Source organism: Apis cerana, linkage group LG10 (genome assembly GCF_029169275.1).
Source record: "Apis cerana isolate GH-2021 linkage group LG10, AcerK_1.0, whole genome shotgun sequence".
In the NCBI taxonomy this organism is placed as follows: Eukaryota; Metazoa; Arthropoda; class Insecta; order Hymenoptera; family Apidae; genus Apis; species Apis cerana.
Genome location: NC_083861.1, coordinates 6,357,214 through 6,372,324, shown reverse-complemented (window position 1 = coordinate 6,372,324; position 15,111 = coordinate 6,357,214). Strand labels below are relative to the sequence as shown.

General features: G+C 43.2%; 2 protein-coding genes across 12 annotated transcripts in view; one reads left to right on the top strand and one right to left on the bottom strand.

Moving 5' to 3' along the window:
• LOC108001176 (peptidyl-prolyl cis-trans isomerase E) overlaps window positions 1-15,111 on the top strand; it is a 99,306-nt gene that overhangs the window by 37,508 nt on the left and 46,687 nt on the right. The window contains exon 2 of one of the 4 annotated variants that reach the window (XM_062080983.1): window positions 3,551-6,277. The exons of the other annotated variants lie outside the window; for them this stretch is intronic. Coding sequence (XP_061936967.1) covers window positions 3,551-3,567 — 17 coding nt within the window. The 3' untranslated portion in view covers window positions 3,568-6,277. Of the gene's footprint in view, window positions 1-3,550; window positions 6,278-15,111 lie in introns of those variants that run through there. 4 annotated transcript variants of the gene reach the window in all.
• LOC108001178 (TBC1 domain family member 14-like) overlaps window positions 1-15,111 on the bottom strand; it is a 131,075-nt gene that overhangs the window by 76,900 nt on the left and 39,064 nt on the right. The window lies entirely within an intron of this gene.

Below are 15,111 nucleotides of genomic sequence, written 5' to 3'. Positions count from 1 at the left end.
TAAACTCTAACTCGAGCGACCGACTGCACGGGGCTCAGATGTAATTTTCCACCGTGTGCCCATTCCTCTTTGACTCCCTCCTCCCCCTCCCGTCAAATGTATTTCGGTCAGTTTTCGAAAATTCCGGTTCCAAAGTTTGGGAAATTTGGGGAAGAAGATCAAGGTTACTCGTTAATCAGATACATCATTGGAAATGGTTCGTAATATTGAAAAATTTTTTCATTCGCTCCTAACGATTCTAAAGTGTTTTTTAAAATGTATTAATAATCGTATTGGTAAAATTTGAGCAAAGATTGATTCAATAACCCGAATATCCTTTGCAAAATCGTTTTGGAAAAATTAGGACAACGAAGATCGCAGAAGATCGATTCTATTATATCGAAAAATGGAGTGATAAAAATTGTTGAAAGATCTACATCAGAGGTGGGGAGGAAATGAAAAGAATTTTTGGAAAACAATCTGACACGTATCCGACACGGTAGCACAGTGGAACAATGTCACGAGCGGAATCAAATAGGAACAAAACCGAGATCGCTGAATGGGTAGAACGAAACGAATCGTGGAGGAAGCGAAATTGATGTCGGTTTTCTCGGAAACGCGGGACGTTTTGTAGAAAATGGCGGCCCGTTTCGCGCGGAAACAGTTTAAAACAACAACGGTGTTGATGATGACGAAACGGTGCACTTTGTTCGAGGCAAACGGGTCGCGGCTTTATTGCGACGAATAAAGGGAGGCCATAATCGATCAGTCGGATGTTGAAAAGCGGCCCTGAACAATTTCGTGCCTTCCCTCTCTCTCTTTCTCTCTCTCTAGAAGTGAACGGAGAGGGCAGGTCGCACAAGGGGTCAAATGCAAAGAAGCGATTACAACACCGCCGCTTGCATCTCGGCCAACTTTCCAATTTCTCAATGCAACTGCCTTCCAAAAAAACGTGTCAACCTTTGGTCGTTTTATTAACTTTAGAGAAATTGTCTTAAAAATCGGGATTAAAATTTTATCTTACTACTGTCACTCCCAACGATTCCTTGTTACCTTAAGACGGTTCTAATCGCGCAAATACCTAACCCAAATACCGGCATTACCGAAGCAATTTCAGGAATTGGCGGAGATCACCGATACCAACCTCGGAGAATTCCGAACGAAATAAAATTTTACTTTCCGTATTAATTAACGCGACATCCATCTGAAATAATTCGAAGCAATTTCAAGAATTATTACCACTCTGCGAGGATAAGTAAGCCACGATCCAATCTCCCAATATCGATTTCAAAATCCAAGATACATTCCCCGATCACGAAAAGAACAAACTCGTGGAGAGCATCGATAAAGAGGCAAAGAAGAAGAAAAAGAAGAAGAAGAAGAAGAAGAAGAAGATCGGTCCTGTCGAGAATCTTCGAAATGAGCACGACACGTGAGCAGAGTTAACGGACAACAATTCCCATAATCAATCCGTTGGAAAGAGGCGCGAGTTATCTCGTCCAAGGATCCGCAGCAAGGATGTCCAAGCTTTTATACACCGATTTCCGCGAAGAAGGGATCGTGATTCTGGTTCGTGAACACGTAAAATTAAAAAAACGATCGCGCATTTTTATTACACGTCAGACTGCCAAACGTTTATTACAACGGGGAGATCGTATCCCGTATATTTTTACGAGTGGTACGATAAAAATAGTCGGTTTATATTTATCCACGAGATTGTACAAATAGATCGATCATCCGCGATTTCTATCCACCTATCACATGTTTGTACACATGTTTGTCTCCGACGCAACGGATGCAAATACAAAGATGGGTTCGATATTCACGGTCACTTCACGGAATATACGAAGAATGATCGATCCAAACGGTGAAACGAAGAGTGAAAAATAAACAAGAAAAGACAAAAGAATTATTCTATTACCGAAAAAGTTGATCAAATCAAATCGATTCGAGAGCGAATCTTTCGACAAGAGGAGAGAAGAAAAAAGAAAAAGAGACACTGCACGCGCGTACAAAGGCGAGGAGATGAGAAGGCGAGAAGCCATAATCGATCCGGCGCGCGTTAAAAGAAAGGAGGCGCGAGGTATCTCGCGAGCGGAGAGGAGAGGAGAGGAGAGAGCGAGGAGGATGTCCAAGGGATGGTGTCCGTTGCGGCCTCTCTCGCAGCGGGAAGTCCGCAGAGATTCGTGCACTATACGTTCGGCGTCGTTTTCTCGGTTAACTAGATGCCAGCCGAGATTCCACGGGCTGAAGGGTTGGACGGACGGAGTTGGTGGAGCTGGTAATCATAAAGCTAAGAGGAGGAGGAGGAGGATGTGGAAGAGTGCGAGAAAGACATGGAGGAGGAGGGAAGGGGTCGAGAAAATGGCTGCAGGGCTGGCAATGCGGCCTGGAAACGTGTCAGTAAATTTAACCTAACCGAATGCCAGGGTATAAAGCGCTTCCTTTTTTCTCTCTTTCACTCTCTCTCTCTCTCTCCTCCCCCTCTACCGCCTCTTCCTCCTCTTCTGTACCTGCTGCTTGCTCGTTCGTCGATCGCCACGTCGAACGTTACTGAAACGGATTCTGACGATTTTTGAGAAATTTTTCCGTAAATACGACACGAAGATATTCGTAACCACGGATGAAATATTCCATCAACATCCGAACGATATTTTCCCACTTTCCGAGAAACGAACTCGTTGGATAGCCTTACGTCTCACGACCATTATATATCTCCGAGAGAATGTCTCCGTCGTGATCGAGAATCGGGATTCAAGAAAAGAGGAAGAAAATGATACGAGTGACGTTACACACTCGAACAAGATTTATAGACTAAACAAATTTAACAAAGGTCCATTGTTGATTCATTCCCCGATGCAACCTCGCTGACTCCCCCCTCTCTTTCTCTCTCTACGACTCTTCTTCCCTCCCTGGTCGAAGGATAATTTATTCGGGTAATCGGAATTCAAACGAAACAAGAAGAATCTACGCACACTACGCTAGCTCGGTAGTAGCGGAGGCTACATACCACCTTCGTCTCCTTTTCCCTTCCTATAACTTTTAGTAACCACGGTCTACCCCTTCAACTATCTCTCTCCCCCTAATGCTCGGCCTCAGCATCTCGCCTCTCGAGATACCTCGTATATAGCAGCACGAACGACAACGACGACGACGAGGAGGCTCCAAGCGACCCGAATTACACGGGAGGAGAGACGATTCGCTCCCTCGATCTCGCTTCGTGGAGATCGTTATCGGCCGAGCCTGGATACTTCATCGACGACGAAGGAGGAGCGCGTCGAGGGTCGGAGGTTGAACGTTGCTCGATCGACAGCTGCCACCAAGTCACTGCCTCTACCTCCTCCTCCTCTGCGTGGGTGAGATTCCTTCGTTGCGAGCAACATTCGTTCGATTTCGCCGTCCGCCAGTAGATAAAAAACACATCCACCACGTACTCCTCGACGAGGTATGCGAGGTATATCGAGATTCCCCCCTTGGAAAATTTTCTCACGAGAGAAACAACGCTTTGAATTCTTCCCTCCGTAAATCACGAAATTATACAAGTCTTTTTTCTTCTTCTTCTTCTTTTTAGAACAGCATTCCGTTTGATTCGAACGAATAAGGGGATGAAGAGGATATCTCTATAGGATGCGTTTCCACGCGTTAAAAAAAGAAGTGATAAAAGTCCAGATAAATTTGGAATCAAGTTTCGCAGCGATCGAGACGAAGACGAGGGGGGAGGGGGGAAGCGCGACGACGTAACAAACGAGTCCACGAGTTTTAATGAAGAGGGAGGCCCAAGGGTTGGTTTTGCTTCTTCGACGACCACGACGACAGACCGGAAATAATTATATCGAACGCGCCGATCTCGGAGCGAGTCACGGATAATCCGTGTATCATCCAGAAGAGGGTGTCTAGTGGACGCGTATTAAAAAGAAAGAAAGGAAAAAGAAAAAAAAAGATTTCAATCGGTATCGATAAATATCAACAATGAGAAGATGGAGGGGGCGAGGGGAGGAAGAGTGAAAAGAAACGTGGCCACAAATTTCGCGCGCTTTTAATTACTTCCCGTCACAGCTCAAAAGCCCTATCGATTTCCGTCCTGACCGGTAATTGAGCCTCCCTCCATCTCCCTCTTTCTCACCTCTTCGCCATCCTCTCCCCCTCCTCCACCCTTCCTTCTTCTTTCTTTCCTCCTAACCTTCGTTGCCGTTCCTCCCTCCCTCCCCCGCCCGTTTTTTAATCCCTTTAAACCGGGCGAAGAAATAGGGTTTGCGGTTTGCCGTGTTTGCCAAATAAACGGGACGCTCCCGCCTCTTTTGATGGTCCCCGCAGGGAGGCAGCGTACGTTCCTGGCCCGTACATCGCGGTCCATTAAGCGGCTAATAAGTGGACAGAGCCGAGTTCACCGGTTACACGCGCTCGACCTTCCCTTTTGTCCCTTTCTCTCATCCCTCTTTCTCTCTCTCTCCACTCTAAACCTATATAACCTCCACTCCCTTTTGCCGAGCGTGCGTATCCTTTCTTTTTTTCTTTTACACAATTTCTTCCATTCTATCCTTCCACCTCGTGTACGTTTCCAAGACGATATATCCTTCCTTTTTTCTTTCCTTCTTTCTTTTCTTTTTTTTTTTTGCTACACGTATCCCCTCGATTCTCTCTCTTCTCTTTCGGGTCAACCCCTCTTCGAACCCTCTCCTCTCTTCGTCGAGCAACTCGAGCGTTCTCTTTCTCCCGAGTTATCGAGCTCTCTCTCTCTCCTTTCCAAGCTTACACTCATTCTCAACTTCTTCTTCTTCTTCTTCTTCGTCGAATAAGTCCGACTATTCTCCTCTCTCTTTCTTTTCTCGTTTAACCCTCCTCCCTCCTCGTCGATTATTACCACCCTTCCTTCTTCGTCGGGCGAATTGTTTACCAATGCTCTCCGTCTTCTTCCCTCTTCTTCCCGACGATCGAAGTCGATCCTCTTCGCCCAACGAACGGGCAAACACAACGGGCCTTCTCTCTTCTCTATCGTCTCTCTCACTCTCTCACGCGCGCATGCAACCCGCGTTATTTGTACACGATACCACGTTGCCACGGAGGATTAGGGTGAACGTAAAAGGGGAGAGAGAAAGGGAGAAACAGGTCGAACGAAAGCGAGACTGTAAACAGAGGGGGAGGGGAATGAGAGACGGGAGGGATTTTCGTGAGATCGTGTTTTGTTCGAGGACCCCTTCGATCCCTTCCAGAACTTTGTAACTCCTTTTGCATCCAATTAAGTCTCGCGCAATAACTTAGACTACACCAGCCGATACGGACACCAACTTCCACCTGTATATACGGGGGTCGATGTATATTCCAATTTTCGGCCGTACAATTGGAACTTTATACGCGGTATAATTCGAGAAGTGAGAAGTTCCGATAGGCCGTGTTGGTATTCGTGGAGTAATCGTGACGGATTGACGGTGGATCGGGAGATCGTTTTTCTGGAGGGGGATGAAAACGAATTTTTAAATTTAAAATAATAATTACGTATTCGTCGGTCGGTGAGTGATTTTAATCGAAACTTTGTTCATTTCGTAAACGTTCCCCGAGGTCGGGTTATTATTTTCCGGGATGGAAACCGAAGTCAAAAGGGACAACGGCCAATATCAGGGAAGCCCGCATTTCGTACACCCGGATAACAGATTTCAGTTGCAAAAGCCGATACGGAATATTCGCAAGGAAGTTAGTAGGGCAGTTATCGACACTGCCCATTATTATCGCCGTCCGATCGAAAACTCATGAATTTTCGATGCGCTCGCATCCAAGGTCCCGTGAAATTTCCCTCCAACTTTCCAACAGGCTTCGAAGATCCGCTTATCCACGATCCTCTTTTTCTATTTTTTCTTTTTTTTCGATATGGTGTTTCAATCATCCACGCGACGAAATTATTCCAGCCTGGATTGAATACGTTTTGATCTCGATGTCGATCAATATTTCGACGATCTCGACACCAAACTATTCGAGTCTAGATGTTTTTTATATTCCAAAGATTCCAAAGATTCCCGCGAAATTTAATTTTTCGATAGATTTTTCCAAAATCCGCTTCTTTTTTCGCTACTACGCTTTTAGATTTCAATTAATCCACGCGCGAGAAAAATCTCTTCAAAATGCACGAATACATTCGTACATACAGATGGTGTATCGCAAACTTCCACTCAAAATTCGATTGCAAAGATTCCCGTGAAATTTAAATTTTTCATAGATTTTTCCAAAATCCGCTTCTTTTTTTCGCAACTGTGCTAGATTTCAATCAATCGACACGCGAGGAAAATTAGCCTTCCTCTCTTCAAAATTCACAAATACACCGAATACATTCGTCTAGATGGTGTATCGCAAACTTCCACTCAAAATTCGATTGCAAAGATTCCCGTGAAATTTAAATTTTCCATAGATTTTTCCAAAATCCGCTTCTTTTTCTCGCAACTGTGCTAGATTTCGACGCACGAGGAAAATTGGCGTGAAACTTGACGTTCGTCTCTTCAAAATTCACCGAATACGCCGAATGCATTCGATCTCAAAGTTGGGGGGAGGGGGTGAAGAGCAAGACTTCAAAGCCGTTTCATCAATCTCCGATCTCGGATGAAAATTCGCTTTTCGACGTCTCCTTCGGTATTTCAATAATCCACGCAACGAGGCGGGGCCCGAACTATTCGGCCGGGGCCCGGCCGCATCCTCTTAAGATCGAAGCATTCTAAGTTGATCGCATCGGATCGGAAGTGGAGGATAGTAGGTCAATTATCGGCACTTCTGGACCGCTGTTACTACAAGCTACGGGCATAGTTGCGAGAACCTCTCGTGCTCCAGTCAAGTCTCGTGCAATAATTTAGGATACGCCGGATACCGATACTAAGAAGGGACTAACTCATTCCCTCCCCCCCTCTCTCTCCCTCTTCTCGGCTCCAAGAACAATATACGCTAACCGCCTCGAATCTTATCCTTAATACCGTGGCTTAAATGTACGCCGGTGTACATATATCGATCTTGCGGATCGGCCAGTGGATGGTATGCGCCAGCAATCTCGTAAATTCGTGAGAAAGTTAATTAAACGACCCTCTCTGACCACGGGGCTACCGTAAACGGTACGGAGTCATTCGGTTGTGTGAAAGATTAATGACGTGTAAAGCATTTCTGTAAAGCATCCGTGGGGGAGGCGGTTGGAATTGAACCGTTTTAGAATAAAAATGAACTTCTAATGAGGAGGGAATTATAAAATTCCCTCTTTCTCTTGTTTTCTTTATATTTGTGAATGTATAGACGGGGTTTTTGATAAATATTCTAAAATTCTTTTGATTTAATTTAATCCAGTATTTACAGTTGGTTACAGATTATGCAGTTTTGACGCATAACTCGAGCGGCTAATATTTCGTTAATCAATTCAACGATATTCGATCAAGTTCAATATAATTTCATTTTTGCCTATTATAAGATTAAATACATTGCAAGAAAAACGTCCAAGAGTATCTGAAACGAGTTAATAATAATAATTTAACGTATAAAAACGAGCTATCTGTTCAAATATTTAACACAACCGACACTAAAATACACCAATTTTTAAATTTCAACCAAAAAATTAAGAAAGATTCTTCATTTTATAAGACACGAAACTCATCCTTCCCAAAAATTTTACGACGTAACAATTTTGAAATCATTAAAAAAAAAAAATCCACTCGACAAAGCCTTAATTTCCAGGATCCAAAAATATTAAAACGCACATCGTATCACTTAAGTTAACATATCGGGAGAAATTCCAACGAAAGAAATCGAAGAAATTAAACGTTGGATGAAACGCGAACGCGAGAAACATTCGTTCCAATTACTCCACTCTCATCCCCCCCATACATATGCACATGTATGTTTTAATCCCGGCTCCTCCACGCCCAGATTGGCGCATAATCGCCGCGCTTTTAATTATCATTGCACACGGGCTAAATATAGCGCGATGGAGGAGGTTGGCGCAACAATGCTGGCCGCATCGCGAGGGTATGAATTCGTACGGGCAATAGGAATACGCTATTAAAGCTGATGAACGGACAACGGCTTAGCCCCGATTCTTTTTTGCTGTCAATAAAGTTGGCCGGCTGACAATGAGAGGCAACGAACCCATATAGCTGCTAACTGACCGCGAAATTAACCTCACTTTAGAAGAAGTATGCGTGCCCTGCCCGCCACCGCCGCTTCGTGTTATTTATTAACTGCAACAGCGTCCATGAAACTTGTTTAAATTGGGACAGATTAGCGTGACGTTCCTTGGAAATACAAATAAAGGATTCGTGATAACGTGTCGTGATCCATGCGACACGCGTGCGTTCTCCCATTCTCTTTCTCTCTCTCTCTGTCGTTTTTCTTTTTTTTGAAGATCGCCACGATCATTGCGATGAAGATATATTACGACGAGATTCAATTTCGTTAAAACTAGGAGTGTATCGAAATACATCGCTACTTTGTTGATAAATTTGTTGGAAATTTTCCGATTTCCTAGTTTTAATAGGTAGAAGTGATAATAACAAAAGATTTTGTAGCAAGTAATTTCGAAAGCCTCGCGAAAGAAAGAACAATATTGAAATAACGTTTCTTGCGATTGATCGAAATAAAGAAGAAATTAATATTGAAAAGAAGTACAAATTACTTTTATTTCCCCAAAATTCGCGAGGCTAAGGATTCAACATACCGTTCCAGGCAGCGTATCTACTCTTCTTTGCCCGACTTTGAAAATTAAAGGAGAAGAGAAAAGAAGAGAAACGTAGGCAAAAATTAAATTAAAACGATCCTTTTCACGGAAATTAAACGACTCTCGTCTCGTTGCAAGATGCAACGAAAATCGGGACGTAACTCATTACGTTACGTCGAACAGTATATAAATTGGCAACGAAATTAATGCAGTCAGGCCCAATTTATTTGCCACTTACTCGTGGCAAAGCTCCTGCTGACATTGGCCGGTTCCATTCGTTATTAGAGGTACACACGATAATGATTAATGCGAAAACCGGTTCCACGGAACTCACCTTCGGCCTAGGAAAAAGCGGCCGAATATGGCCACTTTATACACACCGGCAAAGTAATTCGAATTATACACCGCGCCCCATGAGAGCCCACCTTCCGTATCATCTTCTTTTAAGGATGAATTTTGCAGCTCGGTTAATTACTTACTACAGACGGATCAGAACCGGGTTGCACGTAACCGGATTTACGATCAAATTCTCTGTCTGCGAGTCGCGGTTTGTCCGGTTATTTTAATACCACAGAGGGAACGATTTAAATCAACGCATTCCTTTCCTCTCGTCGACTACTACGACGTTGGCTACAATTGTCTACGTATGCAGCATGTTAAAAATTTTAGCTTCGAGAAATTATGGGATCGAGTGAATAACGAACTGAAATTCGAATAACATTTTCAACGGTTCGTTTAGAGTTAAAATAGATGGATATTCAGAAATAGATGATATTCTCTGTCCGAGAATATCGTACTATTTTTCACGAGGTTTCGAAACACTTTCGAAGACCGATAATCGTTTCGTTTCCCTACCCACCGTTGCAAAAATCTTAAACATCTTATCGATAACAACGTTTCGTAAATTATCCAATCGGCTGTAATTTTCCTAACAAAATTGTTCAATTTGTCTCCCCTCTCTGAATATCGCGCTTATATTTATGTAACCTTAAAAAAGAAAAAAAAGAAAAGACATGCACATTTGCATGAAAGAGGCGAAACGAGGTTGGTGCAGAATTGAAGTGATTCATCGCGAGGGAGCAACACCACGTCATCCTCCCACATTAGGACAAGCATAATCCTGTATAAGGTATAATTTAATAATCGCGTCTACTGGCTAAGATGAAGAACAGACGATTTCTGCGTTAATTAGAAAGGCCATTTCTCCACGAGGATCTCGACGATCGTAATGCACGGGTGTCAGAGATGGAAACGTCAGATGCTGGACAACGTCCAATCTATCAACCGGCCATTTACCACAATCCGCACGATTGGTCGTGAATCGCGAAAATTCGTGGAAAAAAGATAGAAGGAAATCGGTTCTCTCGGTTCTCTGGTTGTTGTTGTAATTGAAGAGGGTGTTACGAGAGAGGGAGAGAGAGAGAGAGGGAACTATTTTCCCGGTTCATATGCATAACGAGGTCATTTGGTTAAATACAGACAAAACAACCCGAATGGCCGCTTTTCCTTACGAACCGCTTAACAAGAAACCACCCACTGCTTTGCATCGAAATTGTCTCCACCGTCCGTGCTTGCCATTTGCCTCCTATTGGCCCGAGGAAATCGCGCAAAAATAATTCTCTCTTCTTTTTTCCTCTCTTCCTCCCCTTTTCCTTCCTTTCCCCTTTCTTCCTTTCGTTAATCCATCGAGACACGATAAAATGGTCAATGTATTGAAAAACGATTATTATTTATTAATCAAGGAACTTTCACTCTCGATGTCGCTATCAATCGAATCTCGTTTTGACGAGAAAATAAAATCGAGTCGAGCAATTTCGAAATATACAAAGTTTTCAGCATTCTCAACGCAACAATTCCAGCCAGTTTTCCGTCGTCGTCGTCGTCTCCTCCATCCTGGCAAAGTGCGCCACGGAGCATAAACGGATTAAGAAGAAGTTTTGCCGTGTAAACAAGGAGATTTCGTTTCACCTAACCGTTCCACCAACCATAATAACCACTCCGCAACACTCGTATATATACACAATATACATATATATATATAAGTAGAAGAACTCGATCTCCACCCCGACGATCGAGGACCTCAAACTCGAACTTGTGGCCGTTCACAAATTTCCTTGTCAGCCCTCGTCCCGATGGTCGGGTAAAGGTCGGGTTTCCTTTCGCCAAACAGCAATGCATTTTGATAGGCCATTGTTAAAGGAACGGGGGGGGAGCAGCATCGAAAAGTTTCGTGAGAGGGCGTTTCGAAATGGAGACATAACGGCGGAGTTTGCCTTATTCATGAGGCTCGAACCATGGGGTATCCAAGCATCGTGGTTATAACTGATGGAAGACACGGGGTTGTAAGGCCACGGATGGCCGTGTACCAAAGTTGTATCAACTGAACGGCCTCAGTCCTCACCGCGTAACGATGATAATATGCTACGTGCCTCGTGTCTGAAACGACGACTACCCGAACTGAATACACCGCGCTCTCCTGTAATCATATACTCCCCTCCCCTCGTCCGGCCACACAGCCACCCAGTAGATATCTCGACACCCACTTCGTACGAATCTTCGCCGTGCCCCACGACCTCTCGCGAGGCCACCTTCTCTCTCTTCCCCTCTCCCTTTTCGCATCCTGCAACCAGACCAAGATGACCAAGAGAGTGTGCGCGTGTACTCCAAGGGCGAACGAAGAAACTCGTTCGGTGATCCGTTCGTTCGTTAGCGGTCGAGAGGGAACGGTATATTACCACGGTGGAGTTGGGCCGATCGATCGACGCCGATTAGACCGAGAAATTGCTCTCGTCGTTATGCGATTCTTCTCACTCTCCGATTCGTCCACGATGCACGTCCGCTCTCTCGCCTCTGTATCGATGCAATTACACGCGCGTGATTTTTAATGAATTGAATCCCTTGGTAACGTAACGACGAAGCCACGATCGATCGTCGTATCGATCTTGAGAGGCGTGTATATGTATATGTGTGTGTGTATACTCGTGGTCAGAAATTAATGTAGAATTCGATGAATTTCTTTTATATTGGGTATGGATTTAGCCACGCTCGTTTAATACGGGAGGGGGATAGAGTTACGCTTAAACTATGCGCAGACTAAGCGCGGGTTAGATTAGATTGGATCCGAATTAGGACTAGGTTACTCCTTGAGCGAGATTGCACGTGTCTTAGACGTGGGGGGCTTTTGACTTACAAATTAGATTAGACTCGATTTAAATCAAGCGTGAGATAGTGTCTCGTTTTATCTGTATTCTCTTTCTTTTCTTTTTTTAAATTGTTGTAAATTTTTAAATAAGAATATTGTAACAATTTTGATTATTGCGAATTATAGACATTCTCGATGCATATATTTCTTCTGCGTCTTTTATCGTATCCTTCCATTTTTGCAATTCCTTGATAGTTTTGAAGTTACTTCGATAATTGATCGTTCGAAAGACGCAATGATTTCAAATAACTGTAATTGTTGTATGAAAAGCGGATCAATAGCTAACGAATAATTACTTAAAAGTAATTTTATTCCTGAATCATCGCGTATATTTTTGTCTCATTAAAATCCATCCCCTTTCTTTTCTTCTATAAATTTGCCGGAATAGAAGAGCGATAAACGTGATAAAACTGGATTTGTCGGATGCGGATGTGCATGTCCTCGTTCCAACCTTCCGAAACCCTTACGTATCGGCCTCCTTTGATCGCATAAAATTTTCCTCAACCTCCTCCCGAGAAAAATCGTCCCGGCCACCACAAGACGAGGCGAGCCGTCGTAGCCGGAGAGCCAACTCACAGGGAATAACAGCGTTTAGTGATTCGTATTCCAGGGCCATCTCTAAGGATTTTTAGGACGGCTCTCGGAGGTGGCTCGTTCTTAGTCACACGTCGGTAAGGGAATCGGTACGTGACATTAAGCAGTAATGCCACACGTGGCAGGACGACCGTCCACAGACGGCACGGAAACTTGAAATAGTATTACGGTGCTTGGCCCCCTCCCACGTCACGCCACTACCGCTTTTCCTCCTCCTCCTCTTCTCTTATCCTGTCCACCTTCGAATACACGGCGGCCTCATCCCAAATGTACAGTGTAATATGTCACGGGCCGCGTGACAAAGAGCCAAGGGGAGGGGAAGGGTTGCAGAACAGAAAGGGAATGTAAAAAAAAAAAGAATGAATTTTTCCTTCGCGTGAATTTTAATTATTCGATTTGGAGACAACGAGAGAATGAATGGAGGAGTGTGTGTGTGTGTGTATATATGTGCGAGATGATGGAAGAAACGATGGAAGAAGAAAAAATAAATGAAATAATAGAAAGGGAAAAAAAAACGTATGGCGACAAACTGTCGATACCGAGCGCGATATCCCCCGCAATATTTTTTATCTCCTCTTTTTTCTTTTTTCCTCTCTCTCTCTCCCCCCTCCCCCTCCTTTTTTTTCGTTTGTTTTCATTTCACAGTTTAATTTATAGAGTGGATAACTCGAGCCTCTCGGACATACAATGACAACTCCGAAACGTTGCAGAGGAGAGAGAGAGAAGAGAGAGAGGAGAGAGGAGAGAGGAGAGAGAAGAGAGGAGAGAGAGAGAGAGAGAGGGAGGGAGTGGAAGTTGTTTACTATGAAACGGGTTGACCAACCTGTGTTTACTTTCGACTACCAAGGGAGGGGGAGGGAGAGGAGGTGGAGGAGAAAGAGGAGGAAAAAGAGTGAAAAATGGTTTTTCCAATATCGTTGAATGATCGCGTGTACAGGGAGCATCGCGTGAAATTTATCTCGTCCGCGGTGCGTCCGCAGCCTCGATAAATAGATCTCTCGATATTTCGCTCGATTTTATACGTAAATAGACCAAAAATCACGAACGCTCGACATTCTCCCTTTGGCCGAGGAAACGCGCGCGCGCACACACACACACACACACATACACACACACACGTGGGCGGAAAATAGACGCGTAACAGCTCGCGACCTAAATAGAGGTGTACACACTCTACCGGCCTCGTGTACCTTGCCTAATTCCCTAGCGACAGACAAATATGTACTTCTAATTACCATCGATATTAATTACGTGTTTGCGAACGTGAATCATTTTATTAGCGTTTCGGGAACTCAAGTTGAATTTTCGAAAACAAGGCCTTTCATCCCCGATCGTGGACGAGACGTAAAAGAAAGGGGGCGATTTTCGAACGACCGCCTCTTTCGATCGCACTTAGATAAATATATCTGCATAAATGTTGCGAATAAATATTAGATAGCGCGTTTAATCGAAGCATCGCGATTCTTAACTCGTCGTTTCGAACGATCGACTGAATTTCAAAGGGGAGAACATCGGAAAATTTATAATAAACTTAAATGGATGTACGAATTGTGAAATTTATTTAAAAAATGTTTCATCGTTGAAGGAAATACCTAATAAATATGCCAACCAATCTGGTCTTTTTTTTTTCTTTCCTCCGAAAATGAAAAATGGAGAGGAGAGAGGGAAAATAAAAAAAAAAAATGAAAATCCGCGGTCGGCTGACGTTTTTGCAATTTGTCAGGAATTCATTCCAATTTTCGTTCTCAAAGAGACACACGGAGAAAAGATTAAAGTTTTTACAGAAGGAGAGAGAGAGAGAGAGAGAGAGAGAGATTGTGAATACATATATGGATCGTGAATATTGCGTGTGCATTGATAGGGGAGCAAAAAGGAACCGAATGTTGCCATCCTTTGTGAAGACAGATTCAAAAGATGCGGTTTCGAGGTTTCGCACACTTCATAAACCACGTGAGCAACGTGAAATTTCCCTCTTTACGTATTGAATCGTAAATAATAATCTTCTTTTCGAATGGATAATACGTACGTGAATCGCGATAAATTTACGTTAAGAACGTTTTATTCGAAAATTGTTATTTAATGTGCGGAAGAAGAGAAGAAATCGATACGGATTGAAATTGCCTTTATTCTGTCGACATTTTAAATTTTGATCAATTATTATTAACACTATTAGAATTATTAGCTTATATAATTTATATCTAAATATTATTGCACGCGATCGATTTCACAAATACGGAAAATTATTCGGAATTTAGTGATTAAATGTATCGTCAAATAATATTTGTCGCGCATCAGATTCGCGTTTGGGCCTTGATTAAATATATACACGATAGAAGAATTTGGTCATTTCATTCGCAATTAATAATTATACACGATACCGATTATAACTTGTGCTTATAAAAATAATTTTCAATCGATTAAAAACAAATTTTCGCGTTTCTTCGATCTTCCCAACATTTATCTTAAATATTTCCCCCCCTCGTCCATCGATATTCGAACGTTCTCCGCGCAATTATATCCATTGAATTGAATTTCGTTCAACAGGCAGCAAACGCACGAGAAATGTGTTTAAGCGACAACAGGTTTCTTCTGAAACGATTCGAGATCACCGGTTAAGACCGATTCCATTGTGTTTTTTCGTGGTTTTGACCAAAGGTTTATT